This window comes from Mercenaria mercenaria, chromosome 5, assembly GCF_021730395.1.
Source record: "Mercenaria mercenaria strain notata chromosome 5, MADL_Memer_1, whole genome shotgun sequence".
Classification (NCBI taxonomy): Eukaryota; Metazoa; Mollusca; class Bivalvia; order Venerida; family Veneridae; genus Mercenaria; species Mercenaria mercenaria.
Window position 1 is genome coordinate 72,995,909 of NC_069365.1, and position 27,522 is coordinate 73,023,430.

The following is a 27,522-nucleotide window of genomic DNA, read 5'->3' on the forward strand; positions in this document are numbered from 1 at the left end:
TTTATTGTGCAGTTTAACACTACCATTTTTCAACTGTACATGACCCAGCTGACGCCTCGGATACTGGTGTCCGCATAGCAATAGATATTCCTTGCTGTATATTAGAATTAATTTGTTCCATCATCAATGTAATATTTATAGGTTATTAGATTTGTATAAAGATGCACAAGTTCTGCAGCAGAAATACTGTGCAACTTTAGGAGCGCAATATTATTCTGAAAAAGAACGAGTGCATATTTCTCGAAGCAAATCTAATAACCTTTTTATTACATATGCATTTAATTTTATACTTAAAAAATTATAAAATTAATTTCTTCTTAAGGCTGAATAAAATGGAGATTATTGTCTTTGAAGAACTTTTAAACGCGACTAAATACATGAAACTGACATCACAAAAAACGTTACACACCAGATATGAAATTTGAATGTCAAAAATGGAAAAATATTGACGTTTTAGGTTCCATTGACAATGATTTTTTAAAGGAATATACATAAACGTAATTTTAGGTTATAAAATTCTGTATAGACAAATATGCACAAATTCTGCAGCGGAAATATTGAGCAACTTCAGGAGTGCAACACTCCACAAAACAAGTACATATTTCTCGCAGCAGATCTAGTAATCTTTTAATTACATACAGATACTACACTTAATAACATCTGCACCATGTCCTATCCACACATTTATTATTAGGACAGTCGTGTTCTGTTTGTGTTACCATTTAACCTTGTTTCTGCACAGATCAGCATTCAGTCTTGGAAATACAAGCCGGACTACGCTTGTATCAATCCTACTTAACTAAAATCATAATGATGGCAGCCTCCACTGTGCATGTTGACAGCATGTTTTGAATAAATTCTTGATTCAGTTTTCCTTTTTCCAATGCTCACATTTGAATTTTTCTATGCACCAGCAATGTTAAACTTACATTGTTGCAAATATTTTGACGTTTTTAAGTATTTAAACATAAAATAAATTACAACTACTTTTAAAACTGCAACATTGCCAAAGTAAGTAATTACAGTGTACAATCTATTTCAACACAAAAATCTAGAGATTAGGTACGACAGGTACTCAGATAATGTTAAGGCCTAAAAAAAACGAGCTGTCTCCATAGGATGACACGTGCCCCCGATGGCACTTCGAATGAATAGTTACGGCCGATGTTAAGAGTTAAGGACCTTTGACCTACGGAGCTGGGTCTTGCGCGCGACATGTCGTCTTACTGTGCTGCACATTCATGCGTAGTTATTTTAAAATCCATGCATGAATGACAAAGATATGGACCGGACACGCCCATCAATGCACTATCATGAAAAATGACCTTTAACGTCTAAGTGTGACCTTGACCTTTGAGCTACAGACCTGGGTCTTGCGCGCGACACGTCATCTTACTGTGGTACACATTCATGCCAAGTTATTTGAAAATCCATCCATGGATGACAAAGATATGGACCCGACACGCCCATCAATGCAGTATCCTTTAACGTCCAAGTGTGACCTTGACCTTTGAGCTACGGACCTGGGTCTTGCACGCGACATGTCGTCTTACTGTGGCACACATTAATGCCAAGTTATTTGAAAATCCATCCATGGACGACAAAGAAATGGACCGGACACGCCCATCAATGCAGTATCCTTTAACATATAAATGTGACCTTGACCTTTGAGCTACGGACCTGGGTCTTGCGCGTGACACGTCGTCTTACTGTGGTACACATTCAAGCCAAGTTATTTGAAAATCCATCCATCGATGACAAAGATATGGACCGGACACAAAAATTGCGGACAGACCGACAGACGGTTCAAAAACTATGCCTCCCTTCGGGGGCATAAAAATTGTCTTCGGTAACATGCTCAAAAAAATTAGGGTAGATAGGTCAGAATTTTTTTTATTTTTTGGAATTTTTTTTATTAAGGGAGACTTTTCGGAAATTATTTTTGTGTCAAAAAATGAATGCAAATAATGGGGTAATGCCTTTAGAGCATCAGTAAGTTGATTTCTAACATCACTGCCATGTTTAAAGCGTAAAAAGTGCAGTATTGAAAAAAATATTCTCCAAGGCCATAAAAACATTTAGGGTCGGCCCAAAAATTTAGGGTAGGTCGGGATACTGGAAACAAACAATTCTTTTTATGCCTAAGCTTACATGCTAAGGTTCTTTAGCATATGATTGACAGTTTTAGTTTGAAAATCAACAGTCCTGAAACTGAATGACTTCCTCCTGTACAATATTAATAAAGCAGTAAGAAAACTGGTGTGCATTTATTTTTATTTTTTTTCAAATTACAAAACAAGTCAAGATTTTCTCTTCTTTGTTTTATGTGCTCCTGTTGTCTGTTTCCTGCAATATATAAAGAAGCTTTTTCTTAATTACATATGTAGCAACCCAAATGTGGACAACGAGCAGTATGGTAAGTGAAACAAGAGGACCATGATGGTCCTGAATCGCTCACCTCTTCCCACATGACCCAGTTTTGAGTATGACGTCGTTTTTTTATATTATTTGACATAGTGACCTAGTTTTTGAGCTCATGTGACCCAGTTTTGAACATGACCTAGATATTATCAAGATAAAAATTCTGACCAATTTTCATGAAGATCCATTGAAAAATATGGTCTCTAGAGAGGTCACAAGGTTTTTCTATTATTTGACCTATTGACCTAGTTTTCGAAGGTACGTGACCCTGTTTTGAACTTTACCTAGATATCATCAAGGTGAACATTCTCACTAATTTGCATGAAGATCTCATGAAAAATATAGCCTCTAGAGAGGTCACAAGGTTTTTCTATTTTTATAACTACTGGCCTAGTTTTTGATCGCATGTGACCCAGTTTCGAAACTGACTTAGATATCATCAAGGTGAACATTCAGATCAATTTTCATGAAGATCCATTGAAAAATATGGCCTCTAGAGAGGTCAAAACATTTTAATAATTTTAGACCTAGTTTTTGACCGCAGTTGACCCAGTTTCAAACCTGACCTAGATATCATCAAGATGAACATTCAGACCAACTTTCATACAGATCCCAAGAAAAGTATGGCCTCTAGAGAGGTCACAAGGTTTTTTTATTATTTGACCTACTGACCTAGTTTTTTAAGGCACATGACCCAGTTTCAGACTTGACCTAGATATCATCAAGGTGAACATTCTGACCAATTTCCATGAAGATCCATTCAAGGGTATGGCCTCTAGAGAGGTCACAAGGTTTTTCTATTTCAAGACCTACTGACCTAGTTTTTGACAGCAGTTGACCCAGTTTCAAACTTGAAATATATATCATCAAGATAAACATTCAGACCAACTTTCATACAGATCCCATGAAAAATATGGCCTCTAGAGAGGTCACAACGTTTTTTCATTATTTGACCTACTGACCTACTTTTTGATGGCACGTGACCCACTTTCAAAATTGATCTAGATATCATCAAGATGAACATTCTGACCAATTTTTATGGAGATCCATTCACAAGTATGGCCTCTAGAGAGGTCACAAGGTTTTTCTATTTTTAGACCTACTGACCTAGTTTTTGACCGCACATGACCTTGTTTCGAACTTGACCTAGATTTCATCAAGATGAACATTCAGACCAATTTTCATACAGATCCCATGAAAAATATGGCCTTAAGAGAGGTCACAAGGTTTTTCTATTATTTTACCTACTGACCTAGTTTTTGAGGGCACGTGACCCACTTTCGAAACTGACCTAGACATCATCAAGGTGAACATTCTGACCAATTTTCAGGAAGATCTCATGAAAGATATGGCCTCTAGAGAGGTCACAAGGTTTTTCTATTTTTAAACCTACTCACCTAGTTTTTGACCCCAAATGACCCAGTTTCGAACTTGACCTAGATATCATCAAGATGAACAGACCAATTTTCATACAGATCCCATGAAAAATATGGCCTTTAGAGAGGTCACAAGGTTTTTCTATTATTTGACCTACTGACCTAGTTTTTGACGGCATGTGACCCAGTTTCGAAAATGACCTAGATATCATCAAGGTGAACGTTCTGACCAATTTTCATGAAGATCTTGTGAAATATATGGCCTCTAGAGAGGTCACAAGGTTTTTCTATTTTTAGACCTACTGACCTAGTTTTTGATAGCACGTGACCCAGTTTCGAATTTGAATTAGATATCATCAAGGTGAACATTCTGACCAATTTTCATGAAGATCTTGTGAAATATGTGGCCTCTAGAGAGGTCACAAGGTTTTTCTATTTTTAGACCTACTGACCTAGTTTTTGACGGCACGTGACCCACTTTCAAACTTGACCTAGATATCATCAAGATGAACATTCTGACCAATTTTTATGGAGATCCATTCACAAGTATGGCCTCTAGAGAGGTCACAAGGTTTTTCTATTTTTAGACCTACTGACCTAGTTTTTGACCGCACATGAACTTGTTTCGAACTTGACCTAGATTTCATCAAGATGAACATTCAGACCAACTTTCATACAGATCCCATGAAAAATATGGCCTTAAGAGAGGTCACAAGGTTTTTCTATTATTTGACCTACTGACCTAGTTTTTGATGGCACGTGACCCACTTTAGAAACTGACCTAGATATCATCAAGGTGAACATTCTGACCAATTTTCAGGAAGATCTCATGAAATATATGGCCTCTAGAGAGGTCACAAGGTTTTTCTATTTTTAGACCTACTGACCTAGTTTTTGACTGCACGTGACCCAGTTTCGAACTTGACCTAGATATCATCAAGATGAACAGACCAACTTTCATACAGATCCCATGAAAAATATGGCCTTTAGAGAGGTCACAAGGTTTTTCTTTTATCTGACCTACTGACCTAGTTTTTGACGGCACGTGACCCAGTTTCGAAAATGACCTAGATATCATCAAGGTGAACGTTCTGACCAATTTTCATGAAGATCTTGTGAAATATATGGCCTCTAGAGAGGTCACAAGGTTTTTCTATTTTTAGACCTACTGACCTAGTTTTTGACCGCATGTGACCCAGTTTCGAACTTGACCTAGATATCATCAAGATGAACAGACCACTTTTCATACAGATCCCATGAAAAATATGGCCTTTAGAGAGGTCACAAGGTTTTTCTATTATTTGACCTACTGACCTAGTTTTTGAAGGCATGTGACCCAGTTTTGTATATGACCTAGATATCATCAAGGTGAACATTCTCACCAATTTTCATGAAGATCCATTGAAAAATATGGCCTCTATAGAGGTCACAAGGTTTTTCTATGTTTAGACCTAGTGACCTAGTTTTTAACCGCAGTTAACCCAGTTTCAAAACTGATCTAGATATCATCAAGATGAACATTCAGACCAACTTTCATAAAGATCCCATGAAAAATATGGCCTCTAGAGAGGTCACAAGTTTTTTCTATTACTTGACCTACTGACCTAGTTTTTGACCACATGTAACCCAGTTTCAATCTTGACCTAGATATTATCAAGATGAACATTCTGACCAATTTTCATGCAGATCCCATGAAAAATCTGGCCTCTACAGAGGTCACAAGGTTTTTCTATTATCTGACCTACTGACCTAGTTTTTGACTGCACGTAACCCACTTTCGAACTTGACTTAGATATCATCAAGATGAACATTCTGACCGATTTTCATGCAGATCCCATGAAAAATATGACCTCTAGAGAGGTCACAAGGTTTTTCTATTATTTGACCTACTGACCTAGTTTTTGACCGCATGTGACCCAGTTTCAAAACAGGCCTAGATATCATCAAGGTGTACATTCTCACCAATTTTCATGAAGATCCTTGAAAAATATGGCCTCTAGGGAGGTCACAACGATTTTCTATTTTTAGACCTACTGACCTAGTTTTGGGATGCAGTTAACCCAGTTTCGAACTTGACCTATATATCATCAAGATGAACATTCTGACCAATTTTCATGCAGATCCCATGAAATATATGGCCTCTACAGAGGTCACAAGGTTTTTCTATTATTTGACCTAGTGACCTAGTTTTGGACCGGACGTGACCCAGTTTCGAACCTGACCTAGATATCATCAAGATGAACATTCTGACCAATTTTCATGCAGATCCCATGAAAAATATGACCTCTAGAGAGGTAACAAGGATTTTCTATTATTTGATCTACTGACCTAGTTTTTGACTGCAGTCGACCCAGTTTCAAATTTGACCTAGATATCATGAAGATGAACATTCTGACCAATTTTCATGCAGATCCCATGTAAAATACGGCCTCTACAGAGGTCACAAGGTTTTTCTATTATTTGACCTACTGACCTAGTTTTGGACCGGACGTGACCCAGTTTCGAACTTGACCTAGATATCATCAAAATAAACATTCTGACTAATTTTCATGCAGATCCCATGAAAAATATGACCTCTAGAAAGGTCACAAGGATTTTCTATTATTTGACCTACTGACCTAGTTTTTGATGCAGTTGACCCAGTTTCGAACCTGATCTAGATATCATCAAGATGAACATTCTGACCAATTTTCATGAAGATCCATTGAAAAATATGGCCTCTAGAGAGGTCACAAGGTTTTTCTATTTTTAGACCTACTGACCTAGTTTTTGACCGCACATGACCCAGTTTCGAACTTTACCTAGATATCATCAAGGTGAACATTCTGACCAACTTTCATAAAGATCCCATGAAAAATATGGCCTCTAGAGAGGTCACAAGATTTTCTATTATTTGACCTACTGACCTAGTTTTTGATCACATGTAACCCAGTTTCAATCTTGACCTAGATATTATCAAGATGAACATTCTGACCAATTTTCATGCAGATCCCATGAAAAATCTGGCCTCTACAGAGGTCACAATGTTTTTCTATTATCTGACCTACTGACCTAGTTTTTGATTGCACGTTACCCAGTTTCGAACCTGACTTAGACATCATCAAGATGAACATTCTGACCAATTTTCATGCAGATCCCATGAAAAATATGACCTCTAGAGAGGTCACAAGGTTTTTCTATTATTTGACCTACTGACCTAGCTTTTGACCGCACGTGACCCAGTTTCAAAATAGACCTAGATATCATCAAGATGAACATTCTCACCAATTTTCATGAAGATCCATTGAAAAATATGGCCTCTAGGGAGGTCACAACGATTTTCTATTTTTAGACCTACTGACCTAGTTTTGGGACGCAGTTGACCCAGTTTCGAACTTGACCTATATATCATCAAGATGAACATTCCGACCAATTTTCATGCAGATCCCATGAAATATATGGCCTCTACAGAGGTCACAAGGTTTTTCTATTATTTGACCTAGTGACCTAATTTTGGACCGGACGTGACCCAGTTTCGAACCTGACCTAGATATCATCAAGATGAACATTCTGACCAATTTTCATAAAGATCCCATGAAAAATATGACCTCTAGAGAGGTAACAAGGATTTTCTATTATTTGACCTACTGACCTAGATTTGACCGCAGTCGACCCAGTTTCAAACTTGACCTAGATATCATGAAGATGAACATTCTGACCAATTTTCATGCAGATCCCATGTAAAATACGGCCTCTACAGCGGTCACAAGGTTTTCCTATTATTTGACCTACTGACCCAGTTTCGAACTTGACCTAGATATCATCAAAATAAACATTCTGACTAATTTTCATGCAGATCCCATGAAAAATATGACCTCTAGAGAGGTCACAAGGATTTTCTATTACTTGACCTTCTGACCTAGTTTTTGATTGCAGTTGACCCAGTTTCGAACTTGATCTAGATATCATCAAGATGAACATTCTGACCAATTTTCATGAAGATCCATTGAAAAATATGGCCTCTAGAGAGGTCACAAGGTTTTTCTATTTTTAGACCTACTGACCTAGTTTTTGACCGCACATGACCCAGTTTCGAACTTGACCTAGATATCATCAAGGTGAACATTCTGACCAACTTTCATAAAGATCCCATGAAAAATGTGACCTCTAGAGTGGTCACAAGCAAAAAGTTTACGCACGCACGGACGGACGGACGACGGACGCTGCGCGATCACAAAAGCTCACCTTGTCACTTTGTGACAGGTGAGTAAAAAAGGGTAAAAACTACGGCATTTTAAAGAGTACAAGATGGACTTTCTCCAGAATCTAAATTTCAGTGAAATCATTTAATTTTGTGGTTTTTGCCAAAAACAGCGACTTCAGTGGGACGTGAGTTTGTGGATTTCCTCTTATCAAGATAAAATTAAGAGTGGGAACTCTGTAAACAGATAAAAGAGAAAGTGTGTGCCTACTGTGCTGTTTGTCCAAGAACCTCTGTAGTCTCTTCCTCGCTGGAATCTCCAAGGTCACCACCTGTAATAGGAAAATGATATGGTTCAACAGTTTTTATAGCAACATCATTACCTATCTTGTTAATAAACTCAAATATGTTTCCTGAATCTATCTCTTCTAAGCACATGACTGAAAATAATTTCATATGCAGTGAGTATACTACCAGTATTTTTGCACAAACTGGAGATTGAACTCGTCACTGCTATATGTGCAGTCAATAAGTCTCCTTATTTAGTGCTAGCTTGGCTAGACTGAAACAATAATAATGCAAAATCATATGATTTTGTGGGGACAAAATTTTGTTGTTTTAGTCCAAACAGCTGTTTCATAGGGGTATGAATTTGTGAATTTTAAACTTTGAACATAAAATGAATGGGAATTTTGCTTGTTTGTCAGGATTTTATTTCACAGATTGACTCAACCATGAAATCAGTTCTAATTAGTCCCCCACTAATATTAATCATTTCACAGTACACCATTTCCTTATTTTTCAGATAAAATGTACATTAAGATCATGCCGCATATTGTTTTAAATATAACATACGTACAAGGCCAAACAACATCATCAACTTTACCTTGGACTTCAATCGACTAAATCAAAGAGCTATAAACATATACATATTATCAGATATGAGCAGGGTTCAAAAAGTTTTGATAAGCAGGTCATAGTTATTTTAGTACATGTATCTGACATATACTACTGACATTCAGGCCCATCAAAAACACCCAAAAACTGTTAAAATTTTAATCTAAAGGTAAACATTGTAAATGTAAATATAAATTTGTAACATAAAAATAAAGCAAAAACTTAATAAAAAATTCCACATATGATTTTTGACTAATGCTGTTTTGACAAAAGCCTTTGAATATGACCACTTTAGTATTTCACCCACAAATGACATTTCATTATTAATGATTATACAATAATAATTCAGAACATACATGCACTGTATACATTCACACATGTTTTATTAACTTATCCCATCATGTTATTGATCATTCACCAAATTTTTGGCATAAAAAGTAAATTTCCACTGCTGCTGGTGTAAATACAAAGTTAGGGATAGGGGCAAGTTGGGTCCATCCTACTGTTTGTAAGTAGGTAGTCAATTTCAGGTTACGTGTATAATGCCACTTAAAGCAACAATAATTGACATACAATTTACCAAATGTACTGCACCTACATTTAATTGGCTTATTCATCAGAAATTTGTACTTGTCCACATTTCAGATAACTAAGTACATGTTACACACATTTTATCTAATCTTTACCTCTCAAAAATTTGACATAACAGTCCAATCTGTTTATAGCTGTCACCTTAGGGACTAAATGGAAGTATTGGTAACTACCATATCCAGATTTTATATGTGACTGAGGCAGCAGCATCGATTTATATTTCACTATGTATGTACATAAGATTTTTTTTTTCTAATACAGTACATGTTTCTTTTACTGTATATCCCCTAAAATCTATAAAAAAAGCTACTGAAAATTTTAAGCATGCACTAACTTCTATAGAAATGAGAAGGCCATACAGACACTAACTTGCTCACCTGAGTACCATTTCTCTTAATGACAAGGTGAAGGTCACCATGAGCAAATTCAAGTACACAAGTCTAAATAAAGTTCAAGGTGATGTCAATTAAGTCATCTATTGTAACTTGTTTTAAACTGTTTCAGTTTTGATCTGAAAATGAAGAATTCTATAATTCTTGACCTTTAAGGTAGAAGTGTGAGTTTTGCAAGCGACTAATGTCTCGTTATGGTGACTGTTTGTGTCAAGATATCAGAATTAAGGTTTGTCTTAGTTTCTGCCCCAGATACTCCAGTTTCAGACTTGACTTGTACCAGTATAAATCAACAAACATTCTGACCAAGTTTGTTTGTTCTGCTTGGTTGCGTTCTATGATTCTAGAGGGAATTCCAATGCTCAGACTGTTCTAAGCAGAGTTACACTTTATGCAAGTTAGACTGTACTTTGAACTCAGTAACTTTATCAACATCTTCCCTCCTAACACTGTCCTGAAAAGTGTAAACTTTTATCTGAAGACAATCTGTGTCAAAACTGATAAATTTGAACATTTGTATGATATATGAAGAGAACATTATCATCTGTACAACAGTGAATAAATGTAATAAACTTTTTGTTTTGAGAAAATGGCTTCTCTTAATCCACAGGATTTCAGTGTTTCAATCACAGACACTTCAGATGAAGTTACTGATATGTTTTGTGAACAATGTAAATTACATGACAATAAAGAAGTTTCTGCAAGTGGATTTTGTGTAAATTGCACTGAATATCTTTGCTCTACATGTCTTGTGTATGATAAAAGGACTTACTTTAAACACACTCATCTTGACAAAGAAAGCATGCCACAAGACTTTTGTTTCGATAAATGTTCAATACATACAGACACACTCGTAAAATTTTTCTGTTCAGACTGTGATGAACTGGCTTGTAAAATTTGCAAGATAAATCACCATAAAAGTTGTGTGAAAATCCAACACCTTCCGAAATTTGTGGAAAATATTGAAAAAGGTCCAGAGCTGGAACAACTTAACAAAGACATTGATAAAGTGTCTGAAGAACTGAAACAGGCAATGCAGAAGTTGGATAAAAACATGAATGATATCAAACAGCTAGAAGAAGCAGCAACCTCTTCCATAAACAAATACAAGGAAGACATGAAAAAAACCTTCAAAGAACGCGAGCATGCAATAATTAAACATTTTGAAGAGAAAAAGGAGAAGATTCTACATGACCTGATGAAACAGAGAGCATATGATATTAGAAAGCTCCATGAACAGAAACGAAAGGTAGAACAGAATCTAGAAAATCTAACCATTGAAACTTTAATGAAAGTCACAGACACTAAAAATCGTGATGCAGAAAGACTACAAAAATGTGTACAGAAGCAAAAAAACTTGTCAACAGACTTGGAAATATTAAGAACTGATATAGAACAGAAAATGGAAATTGGTCAAAGACCTAAACTGTTTATTGCCATGAAGAAGAATGAGAAAATTCTGTGTCAGATCAAAGAAGACCTTAAAGAAATAAATAAAGACAGTGAAATTAACAGATACTCTATTCAGACAAAAAAAGCAGTTCTTACAGATGGAAGTTCTGAATTAGAGAATGAATACTTCTGCTGCATTGAAATTCCAAAATCTGGCCAGAAAAAAACTGCAACTTTTGAATATAAAATAACACCAACTCGGAGGGACAATAAGACAATTTCCTGTACAAGTTTATGCATACCATCAGAGAATCAGCTTGTGGTTGGTGATTACGACAACAATGCAATTTTACATTTTCGGAATCTTCAAGACAAAATGAATTCTTTTACTCTTCATAAGATGTCATCCGGGCCCTGGGATATGACTAAAACTGATGAAAACAAAGTAGCCATAACTTTCCCAGATCAAGGGCAGGTCAAAATTATAAACCTTTCCAAACTAAAACACAGGCGTCTAAGCTCCCTAAACCCTTTATCAAAGTCAGAAGAAATCAGTGAAGAGATAAAAGTCGGGAAAGGTTGCTGTGGGATAGCAATCAGCGAAGGAAATCTTATAATTTCTTATATAAACCCAGCAAAAGTCCAGATAATGGACATGCATGGATATGTTCTGAAAACTTTCGACAAAGACTGCACAAACAAACCACTGTTCACCTCTCCCATGTATATTGCTCTTGACACTGAAAACACAATCATATATGTGTCTGACAGTGAAGAACACACCATTACGTGTATGACCATTGATGGCAAGGTTAAATCTATCTACAAACCATCATCACTGCTCCGGCCAACACAAATATCAGTGGATGGTTCTGGAACACCGTATGTCTGTGGACACAAGTCTGACAATATCCATGTGTTATCAACCGAAAAACAAAAAATGGACATACTACTGCAAATTGGTCATGGCATCTTGAAACCAGCAAGTCTAGCATATTGTAAGACAAACAACAAACTCTTTGTTGGCATGACAACAAGCCAAGCCATCAAGGTGTTCAAAATATCAACTGAAGAATAAATGCACATGTCAGTTGCCACATCAACTGACTTTAGCAAATTTTTCATGTCAATCTTAAACCTTTTTATTCCAAAATGCTTTAGACATTAAGGTTAAATATACATTGTACAAGTAAATGAGAAGTTCAAAAAGTGCATAATGAAAATTAAAATGCAAAACATTCTGTTTTTTGTGTCTTATTGTGATACAAGATATTTTAGTCTTTAGCCTGCTGGCGGCATGTGACCAGTGCAGACAAAGATCAGCCTGCATGTCAAAATCTTATCCCAGTGACCGTCTGAACTGAATGCTGTCTGCCCTTTACAGATATCAATCCTCATGTGAGGTTTGATAATTAATCATTAAAGGGGCAGAAGTTAAGAAGATATGGTGAAATTGAGAAGCTTGTCATAACACTTTAACCAACACTATTACAATATCTGACCCCAGCAAACTTGTTGTTTGGGACACCTTACCTTTACCAGAAAATGTCTGCCTCTTATCAGGAACAACCCTTATGTGAGGGAGCAATAGCTAAGAAGATATTGTGAATTCACAAAACTTCTCATAAAACTTTTACAATTACTATTACAGTATCTGACTACAAATACTTTGACCTTTGGGACACCTGTCCTTTAACCAAAGACGTCTGGCGCTTACCAAGACCAATCCTTATACTAGATTTGACGATTATAGGGGCAATAGTTAAGAAGATATAGTGAAATTGAGAAGCTTGTCATAAACTTTTAACCAACTTTATAACAATATCTGACCCCTGTGACCTTGCCCCTTGAGGTATATGAACTTTTAACTATAAAATATCTTCCCCTTACTGAGATTAGTCCTTATCAGTGTGGGATTTGATGTTAATAGGGGTAGTAGTCAAGAGGACTGAAATTGAGACTTTAACATTTACACTGCTAAGTTTCTAAAATGGACTGGCCAATCATTCAATTCAGGCAGTACCATTTATTATTTGAAGGGGTGTTCACTGAAACTTTACTGAAAGAATAGCGAACAGTGCAGACCATGATCAGCCTGCACGGATGTGCAGGCTGATCTTGGTCTGCACTAGTCGCTAAGGCAAAATAACTTGCCGCCAGCTGGCTAAAGGTTAACCTAAAAGCAATGGTGACGAACTGTGGCAACTGAGACAAATGGGCAAGTACAACAGCCCTCCATTTTCTTCACCTCTGTGTCTAAACTTTTTAAACCCCAATTATAAGTTTCTCTATAAATTTCTAAATATAGTACCATCTGCATGTTTGGTAGTATGACTCTTCTGTGATTTCTGTGTAGATTGTTTGGTTCCTTCGTCTTTCAATTCCTTCATTTCATCATCCACATCCCAGGCGCTTTTACCTCCCATCCCTATGCTTTTACCAGTCATCCCTATACCTCCTACACCACTCTCCTGTTACAGAAAATGCCAGATAAAACAAAACAAAATGGAGCATCAACTTTTTAATGCAGTGCAAAAATCTTCTATATTGTGCTTAACTTAGAAAGACCAAAACGTGTTGAAGTGATTGTTGTTTTAGACAAGCTGATTTACAAAGTAAATGGCAGGTAGAAAGCATAATTCCTCCCTATATTACGATGTATTAATGTTGCTCTCCTAAGGTATCAAATATCAAGGTTCCACTTTGCATTTTGATACTTAAAGCACACAATACATTAGCAAACAAGAGACCTTTCAAAGTGACCTTGAAGGGACAGACTGGTCTCTTGCACATGACATATTTCATACTTATGCCTAATATTTCTTAAAATTCATTGCCAGTTGAGACAGACAGACAGACAGACAGACAGATGGACAGTGTAATTACTATATGCATTGCTATTGCAAAAAGCACTATATTTGCAGCTCTCTGCAGGCTTTAAAATCCAGAAAACCCTATCTGATCTTCTTCAGTTATATACAAGGAGCTGCGTTCAATGAACGCTTGATACCCCCAGTGGCATCCTTGTTGATAGATTTTGCACCTAAGTCCAAAACGAGGTCAAGGTCAAGGTCAAACTGAGGTCAGGTGATGTCTGAAAATGAGGAATGGTAACAGGTTACATCTGCATTAGTATCAATTCATTCTTGTAAGGGGTATTGATGCCAGACGAAACGGTCCTATTTGGTTAACCAAGAGATGGCCCATATAAAGCAACCTAAGTCCAAAATGAGGTCGGATGGACAGACGGACAGGACAGGACAATCATTATATGCCTCACGCATCAGTAGATGCTGGGGGCATAAAAATACATACAAGAGGCTAAATGCAACCAATTTCATGTAAAACTTAAGTTTATAAGTCTTGCATACAACAAAGCAAGATTTTCATGAGGTTTCTCTAACTTACTTATATTTTCATTCAACATCCATTGATATTAGTAATAAAAAGTCTATACTGCGAACATAAATATCATAATTACAATGTTGCTCTCAGTAAACAACAATAATATACTCACCATTATTATAACAGAATCATCATCTCTGCTTACTGTTAAGAACGAACCTTTCTTCATTTAATGCATTATCCTAGCTATATTGTATTACTGTGAATTCGTTTAATTCTGTGGACATGCAATTTCATGGTTTTGGCAGAAATGGCTATTTTGTGGGGATATTTGTAGATAGCAAATTCTGAATATGAAATAATAATGGGAATATTACCTGTTCCTTTAGATTTAACTTCATGGCTTTACTCAACCACACTACACAATATCCACAAAAATTACTCCCCTTTTACTGTATCAAGTATAAACAAACCTTCTTTCAATATCAGAACATAAATGAACCACGAAGTGAAAAACAGCTTGCTCCAGGGACTATGAATTGAGCACTTAGGCTTAAATCAAGTAATTCCTGTAGTCTTGGAAGGTTTCCTTATTTTTCCTAAGTTTGGATACCTTGAAACCCTGGATTACTCAAGCATTTTGCTAATCCCATTGGAACCTTTTTGCTCTCAGTGTTTTACTGTACTGTTAAAACATTCTTAGAAAAAAACATGGAAAAACAGATTATTTAACCTTTACCCTGCTAAATTTCTAAAATGGACTAGTCTAACATTCAATCTGGGCAGTACCATTTATTATTTGGAGGGGTGATCATTGAAAATTTAAAGACTGAATAGCGAACAGTGCAGACCAATGCATGGATGTGCAGGCTGATCTTGGTCTGCACTGGTCGCAAAGGCAGAATCACTTGTCGCCAGCAGGCTAAAGGTTAAACAGTTCAAAATAAAGGATACTCTGACGAGGTAATATCACTGTTTGTATCACTATCATCTGATCCCTGTAGGTATGCTGAAGCCATTTCACCTTCTACAGTATCCATGTCAACTGGCTCTGTTGTTTTCTGATTGGTCGTCAGTTTGTTCTTGCATACTGATTCGGCAAAACCAAATTTTCCTCCTTTGGACCTGAAAAAAGTTAACTATATGTTCAGGACTTTCAGGAAATAGCACAAAAATATGCAAACAAGAGATGTTATTATTAACAAATGACTAACGTCCCTGAAGTGGAGTGCCCTAGCCTGTATGTGCTGGTTTGAAGTCAGCAAACTTAACCACATTGCCACAGAGGCACCCTTTTACTGAAGAATAGGTGTGGGGTAAGCAGTTATGGGTTAATAAGGACCCGGAGGGGGTAGAAGTTTGGGGCAGGGGTGTGGGGCAGGATGAAGTAGCATGCAAGTTGGTGAATGAAAGGTAAAACTGACATTTTCTAAGGGTGTGTGTATGGGGGAAGGGGCGTGAGTGCGGACATTGCAGAGTGTGTATAAAAGATTACACAAAACAGACAGAGAAATTCAGAATCTTGCAAAAAACGTTCACCAATACTATTCCAGAATCTGACCCCAGTGACCTTGACCTTTGAGGCAAGTGACACTTAATCAAACAATATCTGCCCTTTACTAAGATCAATCCTCATATGATGTTAAATAGTATAGAGGCATTATTTAGGAAGAAAAAAGAGAAAATAAGAAGTTTACCATAAAACTTAAACCAACACTTTACATGTACATTTAACCTTGAACCTTTTGGTATCTGACCCTTAACTACAAGATGTCTGCCATATACAAAATTCAAACTTTATGCAAGGTTTGAAAGTACTAGGGGCAGTAGTTGAGGGGATACAGTGAAACTGAAAATCTTGCCACAAAATTTAACCTGCTACAATGGTGATGGCGATGTCACAGCAAGTAAAACAGCTCTTCTTATTCTTTGATAAGTCAAGCTTAAAGATCATACTTGGTTGTGCACCATTCATACTGATTTAGTTGCAGTTCCTGAGAAAAATGATCAAAACTTTATATTTAAATAATGTACTTAAGTTTTAACTGGTTCAAGGAACTTGGTTTCATAAATCCAGTGTGCTGTCAACTATATCAAGGTGGCCATGATGCACCTACATTGCTAACTTGAATTCCAAAATTCAAATTACTTTGAAAGCAGACTTGCAGATGAAGAATTTAATGTTTTCTATATAGCAATATATAAGAAACATTCCTCTGACATTTGGATGGAGCTGGCTTGGTGGCTTAGGGGAAAATATAAATTAAAGGTATTTTTGACTGACAACATAGCTTTGAGCATTGAGACAAACTTCTCATGATGACTAAGCTCGAATAAAATTAAAGTACTGTATGTATATTTTCTACCTACCTTTCTTGTCTGTCATTTTCAAGTGCTTTATGTATCAGCTCTGTAATTTCTGTCACTTTAACAACTGCTATATTGGAACACCTTAAAACCTAAGAAAGGGAAAAATCTGGAATAAATACGATACTAGAAACACAATGACAAAATTACGACCGTATGCTATATTTCACAGTCTGTTATATCATATTAAAATTTTGTATAGGTACATGTATGTGAGAGATTTAATTCTCCATTTCAGTACACATCAGAGATGTCAAAATTCACATAATGAGTTATAAAAGCAAAATATTTAACTCCATATTTAATTATTATTACATAAGGTTCGCTTAAATACCTGCCGTATTACATCAATTTTTTTTTTAAAACTTTTTAGCATTTTTTCTACTTCATTTTCAAACTACACATTATGTTTTATGGTTAACTAGATGCCAACGGGCAACATGTCGAGCACGCAAGCTGTCAAAATCTAACATGACCTTTGACCTCCAACTGTGACATTGACCTTTGAGATAGGAAATTGGGTCTGTGCATGACATTCTGTCTCACTGAGGTTAAGATTCACACCAAATATAAACAAGACTGCTCCATGCATGTCAAAGTTATGGTTCGGACAAGCTGTCAAGATCTGACATGACCTCTGACCTCCAACTGTGACCTTGACCTTTGAGATAGGAACCTGAGGTCTGTGCATGACACTCCGTCTCACTGAGGTTAACATTGACAGATTGCTCCATTAATGTCAAAGTTATGGTCCAGACAACTAAATCCGGCGGACGAAAGCAAGCACATACACTGAACAGCCATTTGGACGACTATATCTTCACTTCCGCAAGCGGGCTCGACAAAAAAGAGATTGTAATGAATACCTGATCAACCCCCTCAATAGCCTAGTGGCCGAGCATCCACTTCGAGTGTGGGAGGTCATGGTTTCGAACCCCCAGTCGCGTAATACCAGACAAGAAAAAACTGTACCAGTGGTTTACTTGCTTGGCTCTCAGCATTAAAAGGGGTGAAACTGGATTCTCTTCTCTCATACCCTCATGATGATAGATTCCATCAGAAATGAGGTATTGAGAGTGAATAATATCAGCTCTGGAACTTGCTTAACAATCAACCTTAAAAAAATTAGTATAAACTAAATCACCTGATCTTTTAAAAGCAACATCTGTCCAGTAATCTGTAATGTACATATTTCTCTATGTTTATTCATCCCTATCACCATACGTCCATCCATCACTTTCTCTTCTTTGTCTGTCGGGTCAACAAGCAGAAATTTTCTGAAAAATAGGTAACATATACAGTAACAGTAGTGCATCATTTCTACATTAATTTGGGTTCTTTCCTTTTTAACTTACAATTGTAGATCATATGGGACTTTTCAGCTTTTCATAGCTGAGAAAGATTGAAGGTACTCCACCTAGCAATTTTTTCAGGTACAAACGAGCATATGGGCAGAACCATTGATCTTCTGCAAGCTAGCTGGATGACCTCTTCACAAAATACAAAGAATTCTACACACCAAGTGAGGTTCTGAACCTGCAGCAGTGAGGGGCAAGTGATTTAAAGTCAACGAACTCATTCAGCCACAAAAGCCCCAATTTTTAATATTTTAATTTAAATACCGACTTATTTTAGCACGATTGCAAAGAAAGTTTATAAAAATCACATGGATCAGTTTTCTGGAAAAATTAGTACAACATGGTCATGAATCATATCACAAGGATCATAATGACCTAGAATATGCTGGTTTGGACCTAATTAGGATTATTAATTGTTTTTCAGCACAGTTTTGAAATTCTGACCAGTGGAAAGACAGCGGTTTTTTTTTCAAATTTTTTTGAAGCTAGTCTGCAAAATTTGTAAATCAATAGGTATAATTAAAATCCTAATTAGTATAATCCAGTCCTTGTGGTATGACTCATGACCATGGATAGGAAAATTATGCTTCCCATGCCAGGTGACTTACCCTTGTTCAAAGAAGGCAAAAGAAACACAGATAGGCATGTGATGAACACTGAGTGGAACAGGATCTTTCTCTGAGGCAGGATGCTGTAAATGGAAGAAGACATAAAGACCTGCAGTAACTCTCTGTTAAACCTCAAAAATCAAACACCTCCATAAAAAGACCAATACTTTTATTTCTATTTGCAAGAAGTCAATTTATCTACAACTAAATGTTAATCCTCCTGAAAGTGTTTTACAAGACAGGTAACACCATATTCCTTGTGTGATTCATACATTTACAACAAACATGACTGTTGAAACTTCTGTACTCTGGAAGAAGTGAGATGTGTGTTCTTTATGACACAAATGAGGCTTATAGATATCAAATCATAAAATAAAAGGCAATTAAATATTATCTAATCTACAGTGTATCTACCAGTACAGTGACAATGCCAATTTCTTCATGTATCTCAGTTGCAAGGCACACTCTATATAGTGTGTTTCTATATTTTCAAATCCTTTGGGATTCATTTTCACTATAATAGAGTTCCACAAACACTAGAGCTAAGGGGCATGACGGCTGATACATATTTCATTACCCCTCAGGAACAGACTCATTCAAATGGAGTTTCTTGTTTGTGTTCTATGCTTCCAAAGAATCTTTTCACAGATCTGAGCTGTGCCATGAGAAAACCAACAAATTGGCTTTGCGACCAGCATGGATCCAGACCAGCCTGCGCATCCGCACAGTCTGGTCAGGATCCATGCTGTTCGCTTTCAAAGCCTATTGCAAGTAGAGAACCCGTTAGCGAACAGCATGGATCCTGACCAGACTGCGCTGATGCGCAGGCTGGTCTGGATCCATGCTGGTCGCAAACCCACTATGTTGGTTTTCTCATGGCGCAGCTCATTTTACTATTTATTTATAGGATAAAATCATATTGACTTAGGATAGGCAATGGTAATATCATAAATATGGCAACTTTCCAGCTTCAAATGGTAAAAGAAGGCTTATTTTAAGATACAAGTATGTACCTTGGTACCTGGTAGAATCATTATCTCCCATAAGCCAACCGGGTGACTTCCTCACATGAAAAAGTTTTACACCCTTAGGGGTGAGGTGCAAGTGAATGGAAGTCAGCGGCCTTAATTGCCTAACAGTGTATGACTTAGTGGATTCTTGCTAACCAAACATATCGTCATACATTCTTTTCCCTATACATGTAAAAATACCCCCAATGATCATTTATAGTACACCCGAGTTTGGACATACATATGCTTTGAATTTCAATGGGAATAACTTCAAAGTGAATATAAATTCAATCACTGCTACATTTAGAAACATATTTTTGCAGAAACAAATTTACATACAGCAGCCACAGTCTCTGTCTTTACACTGTAAATATTTAAACTACGTTTTTTTAACATTTTCTCTTCAGATTCACGGTACAAATTAGATAAGATGTTTCAGTAGTACTTTTGGAAAGTAATATGAAAAATTTGATTTCTAAACAAGAAGTATACTCACAATAGTAATTTCATCTCCAGACACTGTTATATCAGGTCTCCTGTAACAATAAATTATTATTAAATCTCAAATTATATATTTATAGTGTCCTTTCCATTGGTCTTAACAGGGTCATATGATTAATGATAAAAAGTTAACTGTTGGACAAAGTCAAAAGCACCACCAGTGACATGGTATACTGATGTCATAAGAATGTGATGTCAAGTACAATTAAAGACCTAAACACTGGAAAAAAATGACCTACAACTGTAAATATTTGGATGAGAATAACAGCTTCAAATTGTAGAATTTAAAAAGGAAATAACTGTTGCCCTTCGGGTTCAGTCAATACAAGACTTTAGACTTGAAAAAAGGGTATCAGCCATGGGTTATGTTAAAGGTAAGGTGTATAATAAAATAGGGTTATTGTAACAGTAGCTCTGTCCGGTATGTTGCATTTGACTCGTGGACTTTGCCAGGCCTGGATTATACAAGGTAAGCAAGTGGGCCTAGAAACATCTACACTAATAGGGTTTGTAAAATAAATGCTTATACAATGTCACTTCTAAAAATGCTTATTTTAACGGCTGTGGGTATGCTATGGTGCTGCCTACTTTTCACCAAATGAATTTAAAAAAATTCCATTTTACTCTTTGAATTAGTTTCAGAAAATAATGTCGACATTTTATAGAAAAATGTTGATTGCAGATTAATGATAGAGAATGACCCTTTTATTGTCTTCTACATACAAGATAAATATGCTTAAAAGTTTATTTGACAAACCTGAAGTGAGCAAGCGATGCTATAGCTGCTATACTGCAAGCATCTATCAAATTTCCATCATGGTTTAAAGCATGCACATCTACCCTTACTTCCCATACCTGTAACACAATTCAAGACTTTTTTTTATTCTATAACAAAATCAATATGAAATATAGTCAACCTGCACTAAAGATCACCTGTCAACAGAGAACATATGGATTTAAAGACCACTACTCTTTTTTCCTGTTTTATAAACTATTTTGTTTTTGTTGGGTTTAAAAATCACTCCGACCCAATCATAAGTCATATGATGACTTTCCAGTTCTTCATGGAGAAAGAAGACCCCAGATGCCCGTCTGAGCATTATTTCCAGCATGGGCAGGCACCTGGTTACAACTAGTGACCTTCCACACAAAAGAATTCTACACCCGAAGCAAAGTTTTGAACCTGCTCGGCCACAGAGGCCCCGTTTAAACACTTGCAAATTATATTAACCAACAGGAATAAAGTTAGACCTCTCCAACAGGGTCTTATAATATATACATTTTTCCTCAGTGACTAAAATTTAGGGTGGAACTGAACGTTATGGTGAATAAACACAAATATACCAGTAATGGAAAAATTAAAGGAATACCTTTTCACCAGCCACAATACACAGAGATTCAGTATCTATACATCTGGATTCCTTCAGACATCTTTCCAGTAATCTGTTAATCTCTACACCAAAATCAGACAATCTGTGAAGTGAAAGAACAAAAGCTGATATAATTAAATAACAGTTTGATCAACCGACGGTTGATACCATTGAGTTGTACATGAATAAAATTCCAAAGTTGCTAAAATAAACACTCAATATATCAGCAAAACTAACCTCCCTGGTTCAAAACTTGGACATGCCATTGGAGAAAGTTCTACATTGATATACAGGATGCCATCAGCGGGTCGAGCTTGCTTTGGTTCAACAACTTGACATGACACTTGTGACATCACCCTGTAAGAAAGTCGAAAACTTAAAATGACCATATTGTAATAAGGAATCATACTGTATGACAACATTTTGTCAAACAAAGTAACAAAGACCTATTGTGCAAGTCAAGAAAATTAAAGTTGCCTCCCATATATGCAAGCCTATCTAAGATATGAGAAAATGGATGCCCTTAGATGAAATTGAACTAACTGAAAAGACAGGCAAGTGACCTTTTTTATCAGCTATCTAAACCAGGTTTATGATTTATGTAAAATTACCTTGTTTCTCCAACTTCCACTTGACAACATCCTCTTTCTACACCAAAGCTAACTTTTAAATGTCTGTAATCATATGCTTGTCGCCCATCTATTCTCTGAAGAGTAAACACAAAAGTGTTTGGGTGATAGAAAAAAAGACTAGAACAAGAGGACCATGATGGTCCTGAATCGCTCACCTCTTCCCACATGACCCAGTTTTGAGTATGACGTCGTTTTTTCTATTATTTGACATAGTGACCTAGCTTTTGAGCTCATGTGACCCAGTTTTGAACTTGACCTAGATATTATCAAGATAAAAATTCTGACCAATTTTCATGAAGATCCACTGAAAAATATGGTCTCTAGAGAGGTCACAAGGTTTTTCTATTATTTGACCTATGGACCTAGTTTTCGAAGGTACGTGACCCTGTTTTGAACTTTAACTAGATATCATCAAGGTGAACATTCTCACTAATTTTCATGAAGATCTCATGAAAAATATGGCCTCTAGAGAGGTCACAAGGTTTTTCTATTTTTATACCTACTGACCTAGGTTTTGACCGCACGTGACCCAGTTTCGAAACTGATCTAGATATCATCAAGGTGAACATTCAGATCAATTTTCATGAAGATCCATTGAAAAATATGGCCTCTAGAGAGGTCAAAAGATTTTAATAATTTTAGACCTACTGACCTAGTTTTCAAACTCGACCTAGATATCATCAAGATGAACATTCAGACCAACTTTCATACAGATCCCATTAAAAGTATGGCCTCTAGAGAAGTCACAAGGTTTTTTTATTATTTGACCTACTGACCTAGTTTTTTATGGCACGTGACCCAGTTTCAAACTTGACCTAGATATCATCAAGGTGAACATTCTGACCAATTTTCATGAAGATCCATTCAAGGGTATGGCCTCTAGAGGTCACAAGGTTTTTCTATTTTAAGACCTACTGACCTAGTTTTTGATCGCAGTTGACCCAGTTTCAAACTCGACCTATATATCATCAAGATAAACATTCAGACCAACTTTCATACAGATCCCATGAAAAATATGGCCTCTAGAGATGTCACAACGTTTTTTCATTATTTGACCTACTGACCTACTTTTTGAAGGCACGTGACCCACTTTCAAACTTGACCTAGATATCATCAAGATGAACATTCAGACCAACATTCATACAGATCACATGAAAAATATGGCCTCTAGAGAGGTCACAAGGTTTTTCTATTATTTGACCTACTGACCTAGTTTTTGATGGCACGTGACCCACTTTCGAACCTGACCTAGATATCATCAAGGTGAACATTTTGACCAATTTTCATGAAGATCTCATGAAATATATGGCCTCTAGAGAGGTCACAAGGTTTTTCTATTTTTAGACCTACTGACCTAGTTCTTGACCGCACGTGACCCAGTTTCAAACTTGACCTAGATATCATCAAGATGAACATTCAGACCAACTTTCATACAGATCCCATGAAAAATATGGCCTCTAGAGAGGTCACAAGGTTTTTCTATTATTTGACCTACTGACCTAGTTTTTGATGGCACGTGACCCACTTTTGAACCTGAACTAGATATCATCAAGGTAAACGTTCTGACCAATTTTCATGAAGATCTTATGAAATATATGGCCTCTAGAGAGGTCACAAGGTTTTTCTATTTTTAGACCTACTGACCTAGTTTTTGAAGGCACGTGACCCAGTTTCGAACTTGACCTAGATATCATCAAGGTGAACATTCTGACCAATTTTCATGAAGATCTTCTGAAATATATGGCCTCTAGAGAGGTCAAAAGGTTTTTCTATTTTTAGACCTACTGACCTAGTTTTTGAAGGCACGTGACCCAGTTTCGAACTTGACCTAGATATCATCAAGATAAACATTCTGACCAACTTTCATAAAGATCCCATGAAAAATGTGACCTCTAGAGTGGTCACAAGCAAAAGTTTACGGACGGATGGACGACGGACACCGCGCGATCACAAAAGCTCACCTTGTCACTTTGTGACAGGTGAGCTAAAAAGCAGAAAACAAAGCAAAGGATATGGTATTAAAAGTTACATCTTCCATGATACTGAGTCATGCTTTCTTGAGCCACCGTATCTCTACAGAGTCTGACCATTTGCATCAAATAGAGAATAATAGGTTAGTGCTGTAGATGAGAAAGTTTATCTGGCGCGGTGGAGGAGGTTATCGGGTGAGCCGAAGGCGAACCTGATAACATCCGGAGCCGAGCCAGATAAACTTTCTCCATCTTAGGCACTAACCTATTATTCTATTTATCTTGTCATTACTTCATTTTCCGATATTTGGCAATTTATTTTACAAAAATAAGTGGGCGACGACCACTTTAATGACGTCATATTCGCAATGACGTCACTTATATAATGACGTGATTACCGGCAAAATCGCAATAACTTCTTCGTTTTTGAATAAAAACTCTTTATTTGACCACTCATTTTCTTAGTTCGGACATTTCCAACACAATGATGATGGTTTCGTTGCAAAATTTCTTATGACAACAATATCGATCATAAGGTCACATGATCAACTGACCATATATCACTGGTCACATGATCAACTGACGGTATATCAAGAAAGATATACGGCACCCTGATATCGGGTCGAAAATACTGCAAGTGACAGGATAAAATACCATACAGTACCCGTTGGACAAAGCAGAATGGAAAACTGAGTGTTAGCAAGACGTATTATTCACGATGTCCCGAAGGTTTGGAAAACACCTGCCTTACTCAGGCAGGCATGTTTGATGATTTTTCTTGCCTACTGTTAATATTATTGCACCATTTTCAAAGATATTATAAATAAAAAATTGCTTATACACTATGACGTCAAGTTATGATGTCAATATGTGTCATTTAGGTGATCTCCTACTTGGATAACCTTGTCTTTCCCAACATGGTAGGCAAGAAAATGTGGATTAAAATTAAAAACAGTTTTATGTTTGTTTTATAGAAGCACAAACAGGTGAAGGTAAATTGGCATTAACTGGTAAATTTGCATCTGGTTATAGTCCCCTCTACAGTACGAAGTGTGTTAAATCCACCTCAATCCCCGACCACACCCCCTATGAGAGTCTTAAACTTATGGATAATTATAACATTCAGAAGGGCTATTAAATTAACGTATTTTTAACTCACTTTATTATTTTTGTTCATTTCATATACAGAGGGGACTATTACTGGTAAATAAATAAAATACTAAATTCTTATTTATCTTGGGTTTATAAAACAAAAACTTGTATTGGAACTGGTATTGGTTGTGTAGAATCTACTTGGGTTCTGGTACTAGTATAACCAAGATATTTTGTGTGGTTAAAACAGGGCTTTCGGTAGGTTCTGAAACTCAAGGGTCATTGACTCTTCAGCCTAAATTTTCAAGGGTCAAAATCAGATTTTCAAGAGTCAAGATCAGCTTTTCAGGGGTCAAGCTATGCTGTTATTAATGCAACTCCCACAGACTTTATCTAAAACAAGAACATTAATCATTACAGATTTTCTTAAGCAATTCATATTTTAGTTGTCTTATTTTGCACATTGCCTAAAAGTGGGTGGAACCGCCTCGGTAGCCTAGTTGTAGAGCGTCCGCTTCGAGTGCGGGAGGTCGTGGGTTCGATCCCTGGCCGTGTCATACCAAAGATGTAAAAAATGGTACTAGTAGCTTCCTCGCTTGGCACTCAGCATTAAGAGGATAGTGCTAGGACTGGTCAGCCCGGTGTCAGTATAATGTGACTGGGTGGGGTATCATGCCACGTGTCTACGGCGTGATATTCCAGTGAGGCAGCACTATAAAGTTGGGCATTGTGCTCACTCCTACAAGTAGACACCGTCGTTTATATGACTGAAAAATTGTTGAAAAAGACATTAAACCCGAACACACACACACAAAAGTGGGTGGGGTTTTGTGCTTTGCATGATTTTATTCCGGACAAATCATCATACCACGTATAACTTCTGCTTCTTTAAAGCATTTAATTTGTTTTGGCCCAAACAAAGCCTTGGCAATGATAATAAATTTGCTATAGACCGTGACGGCCGACCGGCTCATGTAATCGTATCAAGCACACAAAATAATTAACAAGTGGTACAAACACGATAATCATAGGCTGCATTGTTTATCAATTAACTTTTACACATTGATCAATAAACCCTTTTGATAATGACAGGGCATTATTGTACTAAATACAAACCGCGAGATGATCACGTGTCAGTCGGCACGTGGCGTGATTGACATCTGTCAGTAGCTAATTAACATACGACACTCCGCCTACTGCCATATTTCCGCTTGTGCAGTGCAGGAGAACAATATTGAAATTCACTGGGATTTTGATTGACAAGGGGCAGAACTTGCGAACTCGAGACGCATCAAAGTAAATTTCTGCAAGTCAAGCTGATGCACGTGGCATATTTTATGCGGGTCAAATATCAGTTTTTCTCGATTTTCGCGGGTCAAAACCCGGGACCTCGGGTCAACCGAACGCCCTGGTTTAAATAGCATTAACACAGTTAAAATCCAGATTATTGAATACCAAAACATTTAAACTGAAATACAATTTTATGAAACAAATTTTAAATATTTCAACTTTCGTGTTACAGGAGTAAGTTTGGCATATTTGTTTACTTTGTCCTAAAATCAAACCTATCCGAAATACATTCACTAATGTAAACAACTTGAATTTCAATACCATTACTTACCCTTTTATCAGCTACCGCTTTCTTTATAAATTCTCTTTCACAGTTTGACAAAGGAGTCTCCCTCATTTCTGCTGTCACAAAATCAAATCTATTTAAAAGGAAAACAAACAAAACATGCACGAGTTTTTGGACAAAATCAGAACACTTCCGAATGTCTTAAAACCGTACCATACCGTACTCGGATTTTTCGCAGCAAAGGGCTCCTACAGCGGTAAAAATGTGAAATTAGACAAAGAATTTGTTTAATTTGGAAGAAAAACGATAAAAAATGATACAAATATTAGAAACTTAAAAGAAAATAAACTGTTTGGTCCAATTTAGCCTACTCTTATACAGCCTTATACAACTTTGGAACTTGTTGGAGACAAACATTTTTTAAGTTGCAAAAGTACACTGTCC

General features: G+C 36.7%; 1 protein-coding gene across 1 annotated transcript; it reads right to left on the bottom strand.

Moving 5' to 3' along the window:
* Positions 1-2,260: 2,260 nt before the first annotated feature.
* LOC128557133 (exosome complex component RRP45-like) lies at positions 2,261-27,283 on the bottom strand. The gene is made up of 14 exons (XM_053543942.1): positions 27,124-27,283; positions 22,420-22,514; positions 22,046-22,165; positions 21,809-21,911; positions 21,196-21,293; positions 20,434-20,473; positions 18,928-19,010; positions 18,106-18,238; positions 16,965-17,053; positions 15,549-15,719; positions 14,767-14,791; positions 13,561-13,720; positions 8,249-8,309; positions 2,261-2,346 (listed from the first exon to the last, which is right to left on the bottom strand). Exons 1-14 carry the CDS (start codon positions 27,187-27,189, stop codon positions 2,301-2,303), a joined length of 1,290 nt encoding a protein of 429 aa, XP_053399917.1. The 5' UTR covers positions 27,190-27,283; the 3' UTR covers positions 2,261-2,300.
* Between the last annotated feature and the right edge of the window lie 239 nt (positions 27,284-27,522).

What these genes read in the sequence shown, in the direction of transcription:
- LOC128557133 (XM_053543942.1), bottom strand. Translation starts at nt 27,189, where the DNA reads ATGAGGGAGACTCCTTTGTCAAACTGTGAAAGAGAATTTATAAAGAAA. An exon ending in GTATTGTGGCTGGTGAAAAG is followed by an intron (nt 21,294 to 21,808) that starts GTATTCCTTTAA and finishes ATTGTGTTACAG; the next exon opens with GTATGGGAAGTAAGGGTAGA. An exon ending in TTTGCCTTCTTTGAACAAGG is followed by an intron (nt 18,239 to 18,927) that starts GTAAGTCACCTG and finishes CCTATTTTTCAG; the next exon opens with AAAATTTCTGCTTGTTGACC.